We start from the raw sequence: 18640 nt of genomic DNA, 5'->3' as shown, positions 1-18640 counted from the left end.
TCCCAACTAACTCCACTGGTGCAACAAAGAAACAGCAGAGAAGCGGCAGTTTCTGACACTTCTCTCTTCCCCAGGAAGTTCTCTGTGCCACCCAAAAATATGTCCTTGAAGGTTGCGCAACCCTCAGGGACATATTTTGGGGTAGGGCTTCCCAGTTTCTGACACCTCTTTCTTCCCCAGGAAGTTCTCTGTGCCACCCAAAAATATGTCCTTGAAGGCTGCGCAACCCTCAGGGACATATTTTGGGGTAGGGCTTCCCAGGAAAGGAGAGAACAAAAAATGGCTACTTCCCCACTGCACCGGTGCAGTTAGTTGGGAAGTTATGTTCGGCTGATCTTGCTGCACTAGTCAGGCAGTATCTTTAACTCACCATGTATTCCATGTTGGATGCTGAAGGGTAAACTTGTCCCCTCAGTTTATTGTGAAGCATCAGAATCTCATCTTTATCCGATCTGGGAATTGCTCTCTTTGTTCTTGAGTGTGATGCCTCATCTCGGTATTTACTGAGAAGCTTTTCCAGATGCGTGGCATTGGGCAAGAACATGCAATGGATTTCCTGGATGAGGAAAAGCAGGCCAAATACGGCGATGGTCCAAGGCAGACTTCTAGCCATTCTCCGCTCAGAGGGAAGGGAAATCGGAGAAGAGAAGACACTTCCTTCAAGAGATGAGACCTTCGCCTGGTCTGGACTACAAATCTATAATATAGGAAGAATGGGGAAAGCTTAGTTCTTCTAAATCCAAGACTAGCAAGATCATAAGAACAGCCCTGCTGGATCAGGCCCAAGGCCTGTCTAGTCCAGGATCCTGTTTCCCACCATGGCCCACCAGATGCCTCTGGGGAGCCCACAGGCAGGAGTTGAAAGGAGCATGCCCTCTCTCCTGCTGTTGCTCTCCTGAAACTGGTATTGAGAGGCATCTTTCCTCTGAGGCTGGAAGCAACCAATAGCCATAAAGGCTAGCAGCCATTGCAAGACTCGTCCTCCATGAGTCTGTTTCAACCCCTTTTGAAGCCATCCAACCTGCTGACCGTCACCAAATCACCTGGCAGAGAATTCCACAGATGAATTAGACCCTGTGTGGAAAAAGTACTCCTTTTCATCAGTCCTAAATTTCCTGGAACTTTTACACACAGCAGGTTTTAGTGTGAGGCTTTACGGAGAACTCAAAGTTGTCCTAAAAAACCGACACAAAGAGTGGATTTTTATTTTACCCTGGATATAAATCGGGCTGCACTCTAACATGGAGTGAAAAACCTGAATCGTTTGTGAACTTCTCCCCGATAACTCACAGGGACTTGGGGGGTGAATCTGGCCATTATGTGAACATCCCACCCCCCAACCCCATTCCAGAGGAGATGAGAGTTAAAGGGCTTTAAAAGCTCCTTGTGAAAAACTTTCCTGGCAACCAGTTTCATGGGATGACCTCTAGTTCTAGTGTTGTGAGAGAGGGAGAAAACATCTCTCTCTCCACTCCATGCATAATTCTATCTATCTATCTATCTATTTTGTAGACCTCTATCAAGTCTCTCCTTGGTCACCCCTTTCCCAAACTAAAAAGGTGTTGTAGCCGAATCTCGTAAGGAAGATGCTCTAGGCGCTCCTGATCATCTTGGTTGCCCTTCCAGTTCTCTAATGTCCTTTTTGAGAAATGGTGACCAGAACTGTGCGCAGTACTCCAAATGAGGCTGCAGCATGAATTTGTATAAAGGCAATGTAATATTAGCAGTCTTATTTTCAATCCCCATTTGGGGCCTGGGAAGCAAGATCCTTCAAATGTACAAGTTCTTGCCAGGAAATGCAATAAAAACGCTCTCAAGCAATTGTTCTGGATTTTGCAAGTTCTGGATTACTGCGAAATATATGAGATCAGTAGAACACACTAGCTGTCATGTAAGAACTCAACAATTTATTACTAACAATTCACTGGAAACGTAACAACATAGATAAGTGAAAAACAACAGGCATGACTGATCTGTGGACTGTTTATCCAGCCGATCTTGGTTTAGGACTGTGTGGGCCTCTGCAGAGGACACACAGACCCAACCACTCAGACAGGCTTCTGTCACAAAACTGAAACTGTTCCTCCAGTTCTCTCACATGGCCTTTTCATCCTGAGGCCTTCTGGGCTTCCCTCTTCAAAAGGCAGCACTCAAACAGTCAGGCGCATTTCTTACTGTGCTCAGAAATGAACCAGCAGCCAGTATGGCGGTTAAAGAATTGGCAAGATGCGTTCTCTGCAGCTGGTCCCAGTTAGTAACCTGATTGTTGTATGCTGCCTATCGGATTCGGAAGCAGCCGCTGTGCAAGCAGCCACTGTTGAAGGGTTGTGCCATGCTGCTTCCTGTGGGGCGTGCCCAAGCCACTGAGGCTGGCAGTGAGGTGGGTGGCGTCTGGGCGTGGGAGACAGGGGCAGACGTGGTGGCAACAAGCGGGTGGATTCCCACAGGCCACTGTTAGATATGTTTATATTGTATGTGTAGGGAAAACCCTAAAGTGGAGCCGATCACCACGGGTAAACGCTTCATGCCGGGGCTTCGCTTGCCTGGGTCTTGCAGGGAAGACCCTATTGGGCGGGAGAAAGGGGTAGAAATCTGTAATTGGAGGGAGTTGTGGTTTGGGGTACACCTCGTGCAAGGGGAGCTGGTCTTGTGGTAGCAAACAGGACATGTCCCCTTTGCTAAGCAAGGACTGCCCTGGTTGCATCTGAATGGGAGACTAGAAGTGTGAGCACTGGAAGATATTCCCCTTAGGAAATGGGAATATCTTTCTCCCCGTGTAGGAGCAGAGCGGAGGAAGGTGCTGTAGACCCGAGTCAGACCCAGGGCTGTCTTCTTGACTGACTGGCAGTGGCAGCAAGCATGGCTGGTCCCCAGAGCTAAGCAGGGTCTGCCCTGGTTGCATTTGAATGGGAGGCTAGAAGTGTGGGCACTGCAAGATATTCCCCTTTTAGGGGATGGAGCAGCCGCTCTGGGAAGAGCAGAAGGTTCCAAGTTCCCTCCCTGGCAGCATCTCCAAGACAGGGCTGAGAGAGATTCCTGCCTGCAACCTTGGAGAAGCCACTGCCAGTCTGGGTAGACTATGCTGAGCTAGAGGGACCAATGCTCTGACTCAGTATACAGCACAAGCGGTGCCATGCATCGGGGCCGTTCCTGCTGCTGGGTTGCTCCTTTCTCCCAGATGGCTGCCGGCAGCCTGAGTGCCCATACAATCCAGGCGTAAGGTAGGAGACACACGTGCTTCCTCCTACCTCACTTTTAGCCTGGGTACTGAAGCAGGGCTACCCGGGGATGGGGCAGCGGGATTGGGAGTGATTCCAGCCAGCCCTACCAGGGGCCGGCCGGTAGGACTGGTCACGTCATGTGAACCACCTCAAGATCTTACAGCCATAGTCTGCCACACCGCCCCCGAAAGGCCTTCAAAGGCCTCACTAAGTCTCATGGGGGAGCCATGAAGAAGAAACTTTTAAGAAATGAGAACTGGGTGGATCCGTAGGCTGACATTTTAAAAGGAGCTCAGCATCACCACAGAGAACATCCATTGCTTAAGGTTTCGAATCTCCCCAAACGTCAAGCGACTGAGCTGCAGGCCGGGACCAGAGGAGTAAGGAAGCCAAGTGGCGGGATGAAAAATAGAACCCCGTCTTCATAGAAAGGGACAACAGCAGACATTCCTCACGAGCCGGGTTGAAGAGGTCAGGCATGAGCTATGGGCTGTTTCTGCCTGGCAGGACGAAGGAGCAGCATCCTTGGCCAGCTCTAAGAACCGGCAACTGTTCATATGAAGTGTCACAAGAAGGATCAAAGCAACCGAAAGACTCGTTTGCAGAGGATTTTTCTCTTTCTGCAAAGTTATTATGCCGCTTTGGGGGGGGGGGGTAATAAATTACTGAGGCTACTCTGGAATTGTCCTGGTCAAAGTGGGGCTGTAACTCAGTGAGAGCACATCTGCTTAGCATGCAGAAGGTCCCAGGTTCAATCCCTGGCAGCATCTCCAGGTAGGGTTGGGAGAGACTCAAGAGTATTGAGCTAGAAGGCCCAATGGACTGGCTCAGAATATGGCCATTTCCAATGGTCTTAAGGTGGAGACGATCGAAAATATTTAGCATTTAACCATTGAGTAGAATGGCGGATTTCACCCACACAGCACGATGATGCGAGAATTCTAGCCATTAGAACCTAAGCACCCTGCTGGATCAGACCAAAAGCTCATCCTGTCCAGCATTCTGCTTTCCACAGTGGCCAATCATCACATGCCTCTAGGAATGGAAAGCCCAAAAGAAGAGGAGGAAGTTACCAGCCCTCTCCTGCCATGGCTCCTTGGTGTCAGCTGGCATTCAGAGAGATACTGCCTCTGAACGTCTCCAGAAAGTCTCTCCAGAAAGCCATTGGTATCCGTAGTCACTGGTAGAGGTTTCCTGGCCATCTCAGCTGGTGGCCATCCCCATGTGGTGTGGTGGTGAATTGCACAAGCTAATGATGTGCTGCGAGAAGAACTCCTCTCTTTTGTCAGTCTCAGATCTCCTGCCAGTGAATTTAATTGGATGAGGCAGTGCATTTAACTGGTGAATGCCCTTGCTGTCCCTTTGGCTTAGAATGCCTTCCCAGGACTCTCAAACAAGAGGGGAGGGCTACAGCACAGTGCTGGGCATCTGCAGGTGGTCTCCGGTTCAATCTCCGGGCAGCTCCTCCAGGTAGGGCTGGAGAAGACCCCTTTCTGAAAGCTTCAAGAAATGCTGCCAGTCCGAGTAGATATTTCTGAGCTAGATGGAGCAATTGTCTGACTCAGTAGGAAGCAGCTTCTTATGTACCTTTGTCTCACGCTTGCTCCAGAAGTTACCTTCTCAGTGAAGCCTTTTGACATAACCACTTGGTTCTCTCACTGCCAACTGAAGCCATGCATAAAAATGCATCTTACTCCCTTTACCTGCTATGATCACACACCCCTTTGTTTGGAATGCAAACCCCTGGGGTAGGGTGGGGGGCAAGGAACTTGTCCTTTGCTGCTTATGAAATTTCACACTGCCTTGCTTACATTATTATTATTATTATTATTATTACATTTATATCCCGCTTTTCCTCCAAGGAGCCCAGAGCGGTGTACTACATACTTGAGTTTCTCTTTCACAACAACCCTGTGAAGTAGGTTAGGCTGAGAGAGAAGTGACTGGCCCAGAGTCACCCAGCAAGTCTCATGGCTGAATGGGGATTTGAACTCAGGTCTCCCCGGTCCTAGTCCAGCACTCTAACCACTACACCACGCTGGCTCATGGACAGCCTTGTACCAATAATACATTCAATTAAAAAGTTAAACAGAAGGAAGCCTTTCTGTTGAACCCTCTTTACAGCAGATCCTGAAAAAGATCATTCACCACTGTGTATATGCTAACAGATTTAGCGCAAACATTGCCCTGGAGTGAATCAGAGACACACACACACACACACACACACACACACAGGCAAAGGTGCCGCTGAGCTGAAATCCCGAAAGAAAAAGGAATATGCAGCTCAAACTCGATCACGGCCCTCTAACTGACCGCCGGATCTTTTTCAAGTATTTCAGTGGCATCTCTGTATGTTGAAGGAAAGCTTTGGGAAGGAGCTGCTGCCATCATCGGAGGAGAGGAGCAAGTTTTTCTGCCATGCAAAGGAAATCTCCACTGGAAGAGCCTCCCTGCAGCGGGCCCCTTGCTTTCAGAACTGTGTGTGGCACACAGGATCTCCTCCGCCTCCTCCATCCCCTCGCTTCTCCCCCTCTACGAACCCATGTGGCGAAGCCCCCTCCTTCCCCAAACCCGGCACCCCTCCGCTTCCTCGCCGGTGACCTCAGTCCTCTCAGGAGCGGCGTTGTCTTAACCTCATTCTCTTGCAGCATGATTGTCGTCCCACTCCACACACCCCCACACACACCCCCGCCCTCCCCCAGAGCCTTCCCTTCCAGCAGGAGGCTAACCTCAAGCTCCCTTCTTCAGACAGTCTGACCCACTTCAGGGAACAATTCTGACTTTCAGAGCCTTCTCCGGAGGGGTTATAAATAGATCCTCCTCTCTGTCAGCCTCCACAATGCGGCCTTTTACCCAGAGCCATTTCCCAACCCGGCCTGCTTTTGAGGGACAGCGCGCGGGGAAGCAGACGTCGGACAGCTGCACCGCCTCCACTCGGGCCGGGCCGGCAATCTTTCCGAAAGAGAGCCGGGCCCTCTGCGCTTGGGAAACAGTAACGCTACAGAGAGTGCAATGGTCTGACCTGATGTAATGTTTGTCAGCCCAGAGAGAGGCCCCGGACTTTATGCGGGAAAGTCGAGGCAGGGAGAGCCTTCAAGGCAGATGCCACTTGGCTGGTTTTGTTTAAGGCCTTTCAGCAGCTAGTCCACACCGTGCAACAGATGATGCATTGTTCCAGCAGAGGACCGGTCCTTGCTGTCTCTTGCTCTGAATTCACACAGTGCGCTCTCTTGCTCTCCTCTGAAAATGGATCCTGTGCACAACTATCCTGTAGGAACACAGGAAGCTGCTTTATACCGAGTCAGACCCTTGGTCCATCTAGCTCAGTATTGTCTTCACAGACTGGCAGCAGCTTCTCCAAGGTTGCAGGCAGGAGTCTCTCTCTCAGCCCTACCTGGAGATGCTGCCAGGGATGGAACCTGGGACCTTCAGCAAACAAGCAGATGCTTGTTTGCAGAACCAACCAACAATGCTAAGCGACAGCCCCATCTCTAAATATAGGAAGCTGCCTTATACCGAGTCAGACCATTGGTCCATCTCGCTCAGTGCTGTCTACACTGACTGGCGGTGGCGTCTCCAAGGTTACAGGCAGGAATCGTCCCCTTTGCTAAGCAGGGTCCACCTAGTTTGCATTGGAATGGGAGACCGCATGTGAGCACTGCAAGATATTTCCCTTAGGGGATGGGGCCGTTCTGGGAAGAGCATCTGGCATGCTTGCATGGAGAAGATTCCAAGTTCCCTTCCTGGCAGCATCTCCAGATAGGGCTAAGAGACACTCCTGCCTGCAAGACCTTGGAGAAGCCACTGCCAGTCTGGGTAGAGAATACTGAGCTAGATGGACCGATGGTCTGACTTGGTAGAAGGCAGCTTCCTATGTTCCTAAGTTCCTGCACGTCACGTGAGAAGAGTCCCCACGTGGACCCACTGAAAGAGGCCTCCATATGGCAACAACCCTCGGAAGACTTATTAAAAGAACCTTGTGAGACTATCCCCATTCTCTCTCTCTCTCTCTCTCTCTGCTTGGGAGCATTCAGTGACTGGCCATTTCCTGTATGTGAGTCATTTACAAGATGCATAAAGCATCCCACTGGAAGAAGCCACCATTGGGAGACCGAGAAGAATCTGTGGAAGAACGGCTATAAACACCAGAGCTGGCCAAACTGCCCCAGGTTTCCCCCTCCTTCCCTCCCAGGATCCTGACACTGGCCACAGCCAGATGTTTCGGCCGCAACATGATTTAAATGAAAGGCCGAGATTACGCCAGGCATACGCTGCCTCGGAGGCCAGCTCCGCATTCCTTGGCATGCTCCAGAATCCAAAGAATCTGAAGGATCAAGCCGAGGTTGCTTCCGTTTTATAGCAGAGATCCCAGACATCTTTGGCAAAATCTCGATCCAGATTAGGAATGGCTCCGCCCCCTCTGCTTCAAACTCCACCCCTTCCAATCCTGACACACGGAACGCCAAGGTCCTAAAGAGCTTGAGAACTGGCAAAAATATACAACTGGGTGGGGAGAAGTCTGAGGAACCTTGGAAGCGGTCGTCTATTTTACACCATTGGTCCATCTGGCTCGGGATGGTCTTCCCTGACGGGCAGCAGCTCTCCAAGGTTTCAGGAAGGGGGTCTTTCTCAGCCCTACCTGGAGATGCTGCCAGGGGTTGGGGCTGTGACCTTCTGCATGCAAAGCAGACGCTCTACCTGTGAGCTGGCATTCATTTATTTATCTGTCATTTTTATACCGCCTGTTATGTGCATCTCTAGCCGGGAGGTCCACACCAACCACACCAAGACCTGCTTAGCTTGGGCAAGATGGCTGTCTTGTGTGCCCTGTACATATCAGACCATGCTAAATCTCTCATTTCGAACATTAAACTCAAGAGTCATGGCCTCTGACTATGAACCCCTCCCTATTTAATTGATTGGTTGATTGATTGATTGATTGATCGATCGATATACCGCTTTTCATTAAAATAATCTCCAAGTGGTTTACCATATTATTAGAGCAAGGCATAACTTTCCCTAAAAACCGACAGGGAGACTGAGGAGTGGGTGCCAGCTGGGAGAGCAGTCCAAAGCCCGGGGGCAATGACTGAGAAGGCCCCGTCCCGTGTGCTCGACAACCAAGCCTCTCTCACCGTTGGCACGTGGAGCAGAGCTCCCTCCGATGATCTCATCAAGCGGGCTGAGACCCTTGGGAGCAGGCAGTCCTTCAGATATCCGGGGCTTTAAAGGTCAAAACCAGCACCTTGAATTGGACCCGGACCCAGAAACAGATTGGTAGCCAATGCAGCTCTTTCAGCATGAGTCTCATATGATCCCAGTGGGCAGCTCCAGATACAATCCTAGCTGCCACATTTTGCATTTCTATTAGTCATGACAGAACCTCCATGGGCAGCAGCAGTATACCCCTGAATACTGGCGGATGGAGGGCGCCAATGGCAAGAGCGTCCTGCTGAGAGTCTTCCTGTTTGGCATTCTGGCCCTGCTCTCCCTAGACCTCTCTTGGCCAACCCCCCCTCAGGTCCCCTTCTCCACCTACAGAAGTCGACCCAGACAGATGCAGACAGCCAACACACTCCATCCTGGTATACTGGGCATGATCTGCTCTTTACACAGCTTAAGCTAATGCTGCTTTGCCTCTTCCTCCGGCTCAGAACTTGGCGGCCGCTCCTCTGTCTTGTGATAAAGAAACAAACGCTGCATTCTCGACGGGGAATTTTCAAGCAGGCCTGTGCAAAGGTGCAGCAGCGTTCCTCTGCTTGCGTCCGCTAATTCAGCCACAGCGGGGTCCCCTGTTTGACTAGGCTCCTGCCCCGGCAGTTATTTAAGCTGGATATCTGGAATGTGGACGTGCACCTGAATCTAGTGAATCTAAGCCATGCCTTTAACAGCTGCATTGGGTCAGGCACAGGGGCGGCGGCGGCGAGGGCTATGAGCCCATGCGAGAAGAGCTGGTCTTGTGGTAGTGAGCATGGATCGCCTCTAGGCTAAGCAGGGTCCACCCTGGTTTGCATTTGGATGGGTGACTACATGTGAGCGCTGAGAGTTGTAAGACATTCTCCTTAGGGGATGGCGCTGGTAGAGCATCTGCTTTGCATGCAGAAGGGCCCAGGTTCAAAACCTGGTAGCATCTCCAGGTAAGGCTGGGAAAGACCTTGGAGAGCTGCTGCCAGTCAGTGTGGACAATCCTGAGCCAGATGGACCATGGGTCTGACTCAATATAAGGCCGCTTCCTATGTTTGTTCTTACTTTAGGGATGAGCTATAGCGCAGTAGAAGAGCATCTGCTTTGCAAGCAGAGTGTCACAGATTCAATCCCTGGCATCTCCGGGTAGAGGCATAGCTCGGGGCAGAGCATGTGTTTTGCATGCAGAAGGTTTCGGCTTCAGTCCCTGGCAGCATCTCCAGGTAGGGCTGGGAGAGACTCCTGCTTGAAACCTGGGAGAGCTGCTGCCAGTCAGTGTAGACAATCCTGAGCCAGATGGACCAAAGGTCTGACTCAGTATAAGGCCGCTTCCTATATTCCTAGGAGTCCCGGCATCGGTTCCTTATTTCATGCACTGCAGGGGCTGCAGTCCAGAAGAGAGAATTACAGGCAGTCCAAGGCCAAAGATCCTCCACCTTCTGAAAATCAGGTGATTCTGGACAGCGGCATCCTTGCAAGGTCTGCTGCGCTTCCGCAGCTGGGGCCACGTGTTGCTGAGACTCTCTTGCTGTGCTTACAGCCTGCCCGCCCATCTCTTTTGGCTGACAGACTCGCGAGCTCTCCAATGCAATGAGGAAGGGCAGCTCCTTCATGAGGCAAGGTGAGGCGGGTACCTCAAGCGGCAGATTGTTGGAGCTCCGGCCATCAGAGCAGCTCTTCAGAAAGAGATCTGCAGAGTCCCTCTCCTCACACTCTTTGCAAAGCTTGCAAGAAGCACGAGGAGGAAGAGAAGGAGGAGGAGGAGAGGAGGAGGTTAGCAACTGCCTTTCCTCCCCTCACCAACCACTTTCAAAGCTGGCAAAGGTCAGTTTTGAAAGGAGGCTGCCCCCCAAGAGTGATAGGGGCAAGGCAGCATTCAGGATTGCCAGCACTCAGGCCTGGCACCTGCTATTTCTCCGGGTTCCTCGCAGACCCGAACCCCGACTTACAACATGCAGACGCTCTGCATTTTGAGGTGCATCCGGTGGGAGAGAAAAACGACCCTGACATTGTGTTTGAGTTGGAACTTCTTGCGAAGCATCTTCCAGTTCTTTCCAAAAGGAACTTGCTGCCATCTAGCCAGCTGAATCAACTTGGCTTTTGTGGAGAGGGCAGGGAGCGTCATGGAGTGACCTCCTTTTGGAATCCGTCCGGCTTGCACAACGGAGGCCGCGCCGACATCTGGGATGCATCAGAAAGCCATGAGTTGACAGAAAAATGCCTCCCGCTGCAGGCCCTGAAGCGGTTCATGTGGGAAAAGACCCAGGGGTTGGGGAGGGAAGGGAAACCCTTTCTGCGACTGGCACAGAAAATGGGATGCGATTCAGAAAGGAGAGGTGCCAAGTCACCCCGAATCAGGGCAAAGTTGGGCAACAGAACACCATCAAGCGGCCCCTACAATACTTTTGCACATTAGGGCCACTTCAGGAGACCAAACTGGGCCTGTGGCAAATAAAGGCAGAAGGGGCCCAGCTAAGGGCAGGGTCCTGCACGTTAATCAACGATCGGATCGACAACAGTGTGGTAGAGTGTTGGGCTAACACTAGGGAGACATCAAGTTCAGTGCCCCATTCAAGTTTCTGGTCCACGTCACAGAAGGCTCAAAAAGTGGCTGCAGAACAGAACTCCTTGGGTGACCTGAAGTCAGCCTGACCTACCTCACAGGGTTGTGGTGAAGGGTAGAACCATGTATGTTACTCAGGGCTTCCAAAGGGAGGAGAGCTGGTCTTGTGGTAGCAAGCGCGGTATGTCCCCTTTGCTAAGCAAGGTCCACCTTGGTTTGCATTTGGATGGGAGACTACATGTGAGTCATGCATGATCATTCCCTTTCGGGGAGGGGGCCACCACTCAGCCCCAGGTCCAATCCCTATAAGAACCTCCAAGTAGGGTTGGGAGAGACTCCTGCCTGTAACCTTGGAGAGCTGCTGCCATTCAGAGCATACAGTCGGAGACAGACCAATGGTCTGACTCAGTATAAGGCAGCTTCCTCTGTTCTTTGAAGAATGGGTGAAATAAACATATAATTGTTTATGATTGTGTAACCAGCTGGTGATGATCTGGGGAAACATCTCCATCCAATTCTGGCAGGGAGGAAAGGTTCAAATTCCTGTTCTCTGATAGATTAAACTGTGAAAAGACATCCACCTCACACACACACCCCCCCAAAGAGCATCTCTTATGCTTACTTTCTTATACTTCCTATATATAGCAATTGTATCAATGGGGGTTAGATAGCCATGCACCCCTTTTTAAAGAGATCTGTGCCTTCCACATCCCCACTGAAGAACACAGACCCATTTTAAAAAAATCTTGAGAGGTATCCAAGCTGCAGGTCAGTAGACAAGGATCAAGTTCTGGCCTGGATGTGTGATAAATTAATCTCACGAGCCTTGTAGCACATGTTGAACTCAACACATAATTTTGTTCCCTGGTAATCAGTCTGTAGAAGCTAAGAAACCTTATAAAGAAAAGTTTATAGTTCACTTAACTGAAGACTCTAAACTGCATTCATTAACATGTTGTTCGCGTCCTCATTGCTACCCACAAAATATCCATTAAGTGCAAATGATGATGCATCGAGGGGCTGCAATATTGTTTAAAGGGTTGCGTGATTGTTTCACTCTTGCACTGAACAATTGCAAAATTAAAACATTGTACAACATGACCACTAATTGTTTCATGGCATCAAGCATGCTCCTGCCAAAGATATTTCAACCACATGGGATGACAGATGCACAGCTGTGCCTATTTACTTAGGAACAAGTCCCACTGAAGAGGAAGGCTTACATTTGAGTAAAGAAGACATGGAGCAGGCTGCTAAGTTGTGCAATTAGCTAAAGACCTCCAACCTCACTGGTTCTTGACAGAGAAAAGACACATTAATCAATTAAGCAGGATAAATGAGCGGCAGATTTCAAACACCGAATAATCAAAACCAGACCCATTTTACAGAATGGTGCAGACTTCAGTAGATTGCCTCTATACTAGCATATCATACAGCTTTTTGAAGCAGGTTTTTCATTTCACTCACATCAACGGCAACGCTGCTGCACCGAGGTGCTAAAACTTCATTCAGCATTTTGGGTACCCAAACACAGTATTATCGGAATGGCATAAGAGTTCTCGCCACACCTTGAGTATACCTGCAGCACCACCTTCTGTTCCTGTTTGTTCCCCATGGTTCTGCAACTACAATTTCCCCATATAGAAGCTCCCTCCACTCTCAAAATTATGGTCTTTGAAAAAGGGTGTTGAATATGTGCAATTACACTCATGAAGCAATGCAAATAACCAAGAGGAAGGAAGGAGTTGGGACGTCTCACACCCTTCACAACAAAGGGTTGTGAAGTCACTGAAGTTGAGCAAAGTTGGCAGCCACCCTTCTTGCCTTCCTGGCTACCTCCAAACAAAAAACTCCAAAAGGAATTAATCTGGTACCTGCTGGGAATAGGTGTACAGTTGGCCAAATGAGCTTGGAAAAAGTTCAAGAGGGTTCACTTCTTAAAAATGGAGGAAGATCAAGTGATTGGGGTGTGTGTGTGTGTGCGTGCGCAAAACTACGAAAAATTATTCAGAGGGAAAAGGCTGTGCTACGGTGGGCAAGACAACTGCCAAAATGAAGTATGTCAGGAGATCATTGTCAGTGGTTCACAAAGTTCCCAGATGGTGTTGAACTACAACTCCCACCACCCCCTTCCACAATTATGGCATGGAATTATGGGAGTTGTACTTCAACACCATCTGGGGAGGTTTGGGAACTCCTGGCTAAGGGATGTCTTGAAGAAGCTCTTTTGGAGACCTTCACTTTTGTGCAAAATCATCATCATCATCATCATCATCATCAGGACACGACCCGTGACAATGCAGGAGGGCAATGTGAAGATCACCCTGACTCCCCTGTGCTCAGTGAGAAACTCAGCATGTGCAGGTATATCAAAATCCAGCCCTTGTGAGAGGTGGATCTCCAAGCAGACAGAGTGTTGGTATTTGACCTGGGTTCAAGACAAGTCCTCAGTTGTGAACTAATTAGCTATGTATAGGCAAGTCATATACACATACTCTGCACTGAACTGGCATAAAGTCTAGCTTTAATTCAGTCACCCTTCACACACACACACACACACACACACACACACACACACACACACACACTCACTCTCATACACACACACACACACACACACACACACACACAGCGCTATGAAACAAGAAGCTTCTTGCAGCACTGTATTTCCAGGCAATATGAATTCAGTCTTCCAAAGCAGCATTCCAACCATCAGTTTCCCATTTGTGGTTATTTTATTTTATTTTTTAAAAAAGGTTTGCATCCACCTAAAAGAAATTTCTCAAGTCCCCACTGATTGCTGAAGATCAGGCACTGGATTTTCACATCTGAGCAAGCCTACAAAGCCCTTTTACTCCTCTTGTGGTAAGAAACTGATTTACCCTAAGATCAGTTTCAGCTGATTTACCCTAAGATCAGAGAGTAGGTCTCTCTGACAGCCATTAATGTCCCCTGCCATCCTTCTAACAACAACAACTAACTAACTAACTAAATAAATTAAAAAAAAACAAAAACTCACTCACCCCAAGTAGCACTTACCTTTCCAAAGAATGGGGAGGGGAAAGTTCTTTGTTCTATTATTAACTCCTCCAAAGCCTGCTGCGGGTGCCAAGAAGGAATATCTGGGCTAAATCTTAAATATGAGAGCAAGTCGAGGAAGGGAGGAGGATCTCTCCCAGGAGCTCAGAGCCACTTGCAGATGGAGTGCCTGGGTCTGTTGCATTTATACCAGCCTCTCTTGCCTCCTCCTCCCCACCCCTTTTGACAAGATACAAGAGATAAAAAAGACCGCCTCAGCCTCCTTGTAAGAGGCCTGCCTGCCTTCCTTAAGCACCAGCTTTCCTCTGCAGGCAAGGGGAAGAAGAAAGAAAGAGGCTTTGATCTGAATTGGAAGCTCAACAGGCTAGGCTGAAACCGACCCCCACCCCCCACACCCAGTCCCTTTACAGAACCTCAGGGGGCCAAAGAAAGAAGGGGATTCCCCAGCTGCTCAATGCAATCACCCACCAACCTAAAAAAACCCCAACAAAACCCACCCCCCACAATGTTGCAAATGCTAGCAAATTGAGACAAGTCCACACCACAGCAGGCTGAAAGCTGACCAAGTGGATGGGGGCTCTTCGCCTCCATCCCCAGAGAATGCTTGTCAAGTTCACTTGGTCGCCCATCAGGCAAAGAAACTGACCTGTTAAAAAGCTGGACAGCACAGCAGTGATTCTTCTGGAGTTGGCTGGGAAACTCTCTTCCAAGGCGGTTGCGGGATGGGAGGGGGGGGGAGGGAGGCACAGTGCATTTCCAGAGAGGCTCCTCTTGCTTGATTATGTCTGGCTTTGCTCTGAAATGTGATCCCCCAAGGCCAGGCAGGCAGCTCTCTCCGCAGGCTCCCGGCAGAGGAAGATTTTCTTTGCAGCTACAGAGCTCGGAGATGATGGAAAGGGTGGAGCAATTCCAGGACTAGGCAATCACACTGATTTGGGGAGCTCAGAGATAAAGCAGGCCCATCCTGAGCTGGCTACCTGTGTGTGTGTGTGTGTGTGTGTGTGTTGTGCTGGGGAATGGCATATTTGGAAGTTGTGCCTGTGAAATCGGAGAGTGAAAACTTCCATTTTTTGGAAACTTTCTTATTATATAGGAGGGGAGTGCAGAGAATCTAAGACACATTGGCAATCCTGAAAGCAGCCTGAGGACTGGTTTATTTTTATTTTACTGTCCTATTTCTATATATTGCCTTCCATAAGACATCCCCAAGGCAGTTTACAAACATTAAAATGCAATAGGACTCCATAAAAACCATATTAAAACATTATAAGCAGTTAAAACAATTTTTAAAAACCCAACACACACTAAAAAGCAATAGCAGATGCGGGCGGGGGGTGGGATGAGGAAGCACCCAACCAAAAAGCAAAACTAGAGACAAAACCTCAAGGTGCAGTGAAGCATTTATTGGAGCCCCACACATTTCAGCCGCAAGAGGCAGAGCTGCTAAGAAACCTGGCAGGCCCTAAAAGGGGTAAAACCCGGCAGGGTCCACCCTGGTTTACATTTGGATGGGAGACTCCATGTGTGAGCACTGTGAGATATTCCCCTCAGGGGATGGAGAAGAATATCTGGGAAGAGCAGAAGGTTCCAAGTTCCCTCCCTGGCAGCATCTCCGAGAGGGCTGAGAGAGACTCCTGCCTGCAACCCTGGAGAAGTCGCTGCCAGTCTGGGTAGACAATACTCTGAGCTAGATGGACCAGCGGTCTGACTCAGTAGAAGGCAGTTTCCTATGTCCTATGAGGCTAGTGGTAGATCATTTGCTTTGCATGCCAAAAGCCTTTGGCCATTGTGGCTGGGATAATGAGAGTTGTCACCCAACAAAATCCCGAGGTGGTTAATACTTAACATGCAACCTTGGTGAATTAGTCTTAACATGCCCTCTTGGTGAATTTGTTCATTATAATCACATAAACACTGAAATAGTCCTACCCTTATTTTCCCCCCATAAATGGGAAAGAAAGGGAAACCCACAAAGACCCACAAAGGGAAAAGAATGCCAGTGCAGATGGATTGGCTCTAAGTACTTCTAAATTTCCCTTTATATTATAACCATAGTATGTGCTGTCATGATTTATTTATTTTTTTGCACAAATGGCTCTGATCCCACAGAACTTTCCCCAGTCCCAAATGCTAGCCCACCCACAAGCTTCATAGTATACTGAAATCCTGCCAACCCCTTTATATCTGAAATGCAACCTTCACAACCACCGAATAAAAAGTGAGGGTGAAGGCTATTTATTGTCAAAGTTAGATGTCCAGTACAATTTAAGCAGTGTGGGTTACATTCCAAGGTACGGAATGGAAAACACAAACCCTAATTTAAGGGCCATGGATTAAAAAAAATAGTATTTGAGGTGATATTACAACTCCTGTTTTAGAACCTCTTGGTCCACAAGTTTGCTTTGAACCAGAAGGACTTGGGTACCCAGTAAAGTGCAACAAAGGACATGCCTCTTGGTCCACCTCTTGGTCCACAAGTTTGGTCCACAACCTCTTTGGTCCACAACCTCTTGGTCCACAAGTTTGCTTTGAACCAGAAGGACTTGGGTACCCAGTAAAGTGCAACAAAGGACATGCTTGCTTTTTGAGCCTGACAGGCAACATATTTATTAAGGCAAGCGTTCAAATCTGCCAGCCCACTTTGCATGGCCAGGTTCTGTCTCCTCTGGGCTGAATTACTCGCCACATAGCAGGACATATTGGCACGCTGTCTCCAGAAATGGAGGTCACATCAGCTAGGAGGGGAGCGCACGGTGAAATGATCAGAAAGCAGCATTCACTCAGCATGTGTGCTTGAGCTGCTCCTTGAAAGAGGCAGCGAGACGGATTAGGAAGAGCATTAGGGGGAGCTCCAACTCCGCACTGAAAAGCCGTCCCGCTTTCAAATGAATGCAGCACACAAGTCCAGGCCCACAATTTATGGCCATTGGTACTCGGGAGACAAATGCTCAAGGTGATTTTTCGCGGTGTCTGCCCGCCTAGAAAGGGGAAATAGGTGATAGCTAAGGGTGCAGCGGGGAAATGACTTGATTATCAAGCCCGAGGTGGCCAGTTCGAATCCCCACTGGTATGTTTCTCGGACTATGGGAAAGAACGATATCGGGCAGCAGCAGTATAGGAAGATGTTGAAAGGCATCATCTCACACTTCACGGGAGGCAGCAATGGTCAACCTCTCCCGTATTCTGCCAAAGAAAATCACAGGGCTCTGTGGGTGCCAGGAGTCAACATTGACTCAACACTGACTCAGCAGCACACTTGACACGTATTGTTTTATCTTTATCTGTGCTATTACCCCTTCTTTATCCCTACCCCCCAACAATTAGAGCAAAATTGCAGTCATTTTCGCACAATGAGTTAGGGTAGCAATGAAAATATTGTACTTTCTCCACCGAGTCACCTTTGGAGAACATTCCTGTCAATTTCTTATTTCCATTCCTCTGACAACATTGATGAAATTTACAGCAGCTTTTTTTTTTTTTTTGAAAAGTTAAAAAGCTTTTAGAACACCATTGCAACTTTTGCTGCTACAGGCCTGATAGTCAGGACAATCAACGCACGGACAGCAGGCTGAAATCACTAAAATGCTATCACCTCTTTTTCCTCCCTAGGGGTTAAGCCTTTGTCCAACATCAAAACAAGCATTCACTCCCTCAGAGGGTAGGAACTGCTGCAGCTGGTTCATGTATTAATATCAACAAACTAGAATCTCAGCCAAAATCTAGAAATAAATCTGTATTGAAATGATGACTTTCTGGGGTTTTAACAAATACATTGATTGTGTGGAAAGTTTGGAGATAAAGCTTTTTAAGCTTATTGTGTTTGTTTTTTACTTTTAGGCACAGTTCTACTAGGTTGAGGGGATTCAGCTGTATCTTTTGAGTTAGGAATTGTCGGTTTGTATGGGTCACTTTTGCTGGCTTAACCTCATGCATATGTATCATCATCATCAATTTTATTGCAGCCATTGGCCAGCAAAAATGTATATGTATTAGTTTGTTCTATATAGTTAAAGCATCTAAATTAGTCTGCATCAGGAAGATCCATCACTTGTGGATTGCATGCATATTATAAACATATGTTGGCATCTGGAAGGGAAGCAAGAGGGGGCAGCCCACCCCACAACTGAGCCATTTCCCACTGAATTCAATGGTAGCATATTCGGGTGTGGGGGGGGGAGGTTAGATTGCTGGTTTTGTCCCCCACTGGAAAAATGTCTGGCTAGGGATGATGGGAGTTGTAGTACAACATCATCTGGGGACCCCAAATTGGAACCTTTGCTCTAGCAGGCCTGCTCAACTAAGGCCTCCCCAGCTGTTTTTATACTACAACTCCCATAATCCCCAACCACAGCGGCCAATAGCCAGGGATTACGGGAGTTGTAGGCAAACATCTGCAGGAGGGCCAAAGCTGAGCAGCCCTGCTACAGTAATGATTTTGGAAAACAACATAGCTGACTACACACATTGTGTGTTCCAGGAGTGTGTGGCAAGAGGCTGGGTTGAAAGAACATCTTGAAAAGTGCAACGGACTAGCCAAAAACAGAAGTTGGGATCTGCAGGTCCAGAGCAAAGTCCTTCGGATCTAAAATCCTGTTTCCCAGAGTGGTTAACCAGATGCCTGTACAAAGCCCAC

The 18640-nt window shown here is 48.7% G+C and overlaps 1 protein-coding gene across 3 annotated transcripts in view; it reads right to left on the bottom strand.

Moving 5' to 3' along the window:
• Positions 1-14790, bottom strand: part of CRISPLD2 (cysteine rich secretory protein LCCL domain containing 2) — a 48589-nt gene extending 33799 nt beyond the window's left edge. The window contains exons 1-2 of one of the 3 annotated variants that reach the window (XM_053271623.1): positions 14654-14790; positions 371-697 (exon numbers count right to left, since the gene is read on the bottom strand). In XM_053271623.1, coding sequence (XP_053127598.1) covers positions 371-613 — 243 coding nt within the window. In that variant the 5' untranslated portion in view covers positions 614-697; positions 14654-14790. Of the gene's footprint in view, positions 1-370; positions 698-5950; positions 6081-14007; positions 14149-14653 lie in introns of those variants that run through there. The other 2 variants (XM_053271621.1, XM_053271622.1) reach the window with 2 other exon arrangements.
• Positions 14791-18640: the final 3850 nt, after the last annotated feature.

The sequence above is a fragment of the Hemicordylus capensis genome, chromosome 9, assembly GCF_027244095.1.
Source record: "Hemicordylus capensis ecotype Gifberg chromosome 9, rHemCap1.1.pri, whole genome shotgun sequence".
Lineage (NCBI taxonomy): Eukaryota > Metazoa > Chordata > Lepidosauria > Squamata > Cordylidae > Hemicordylus > Hemicordylus capensis.
Note: the sequence above shows the minus strand (reverse complement) of the source record. Positions and strands in the feature narration are given on the sequence as shown.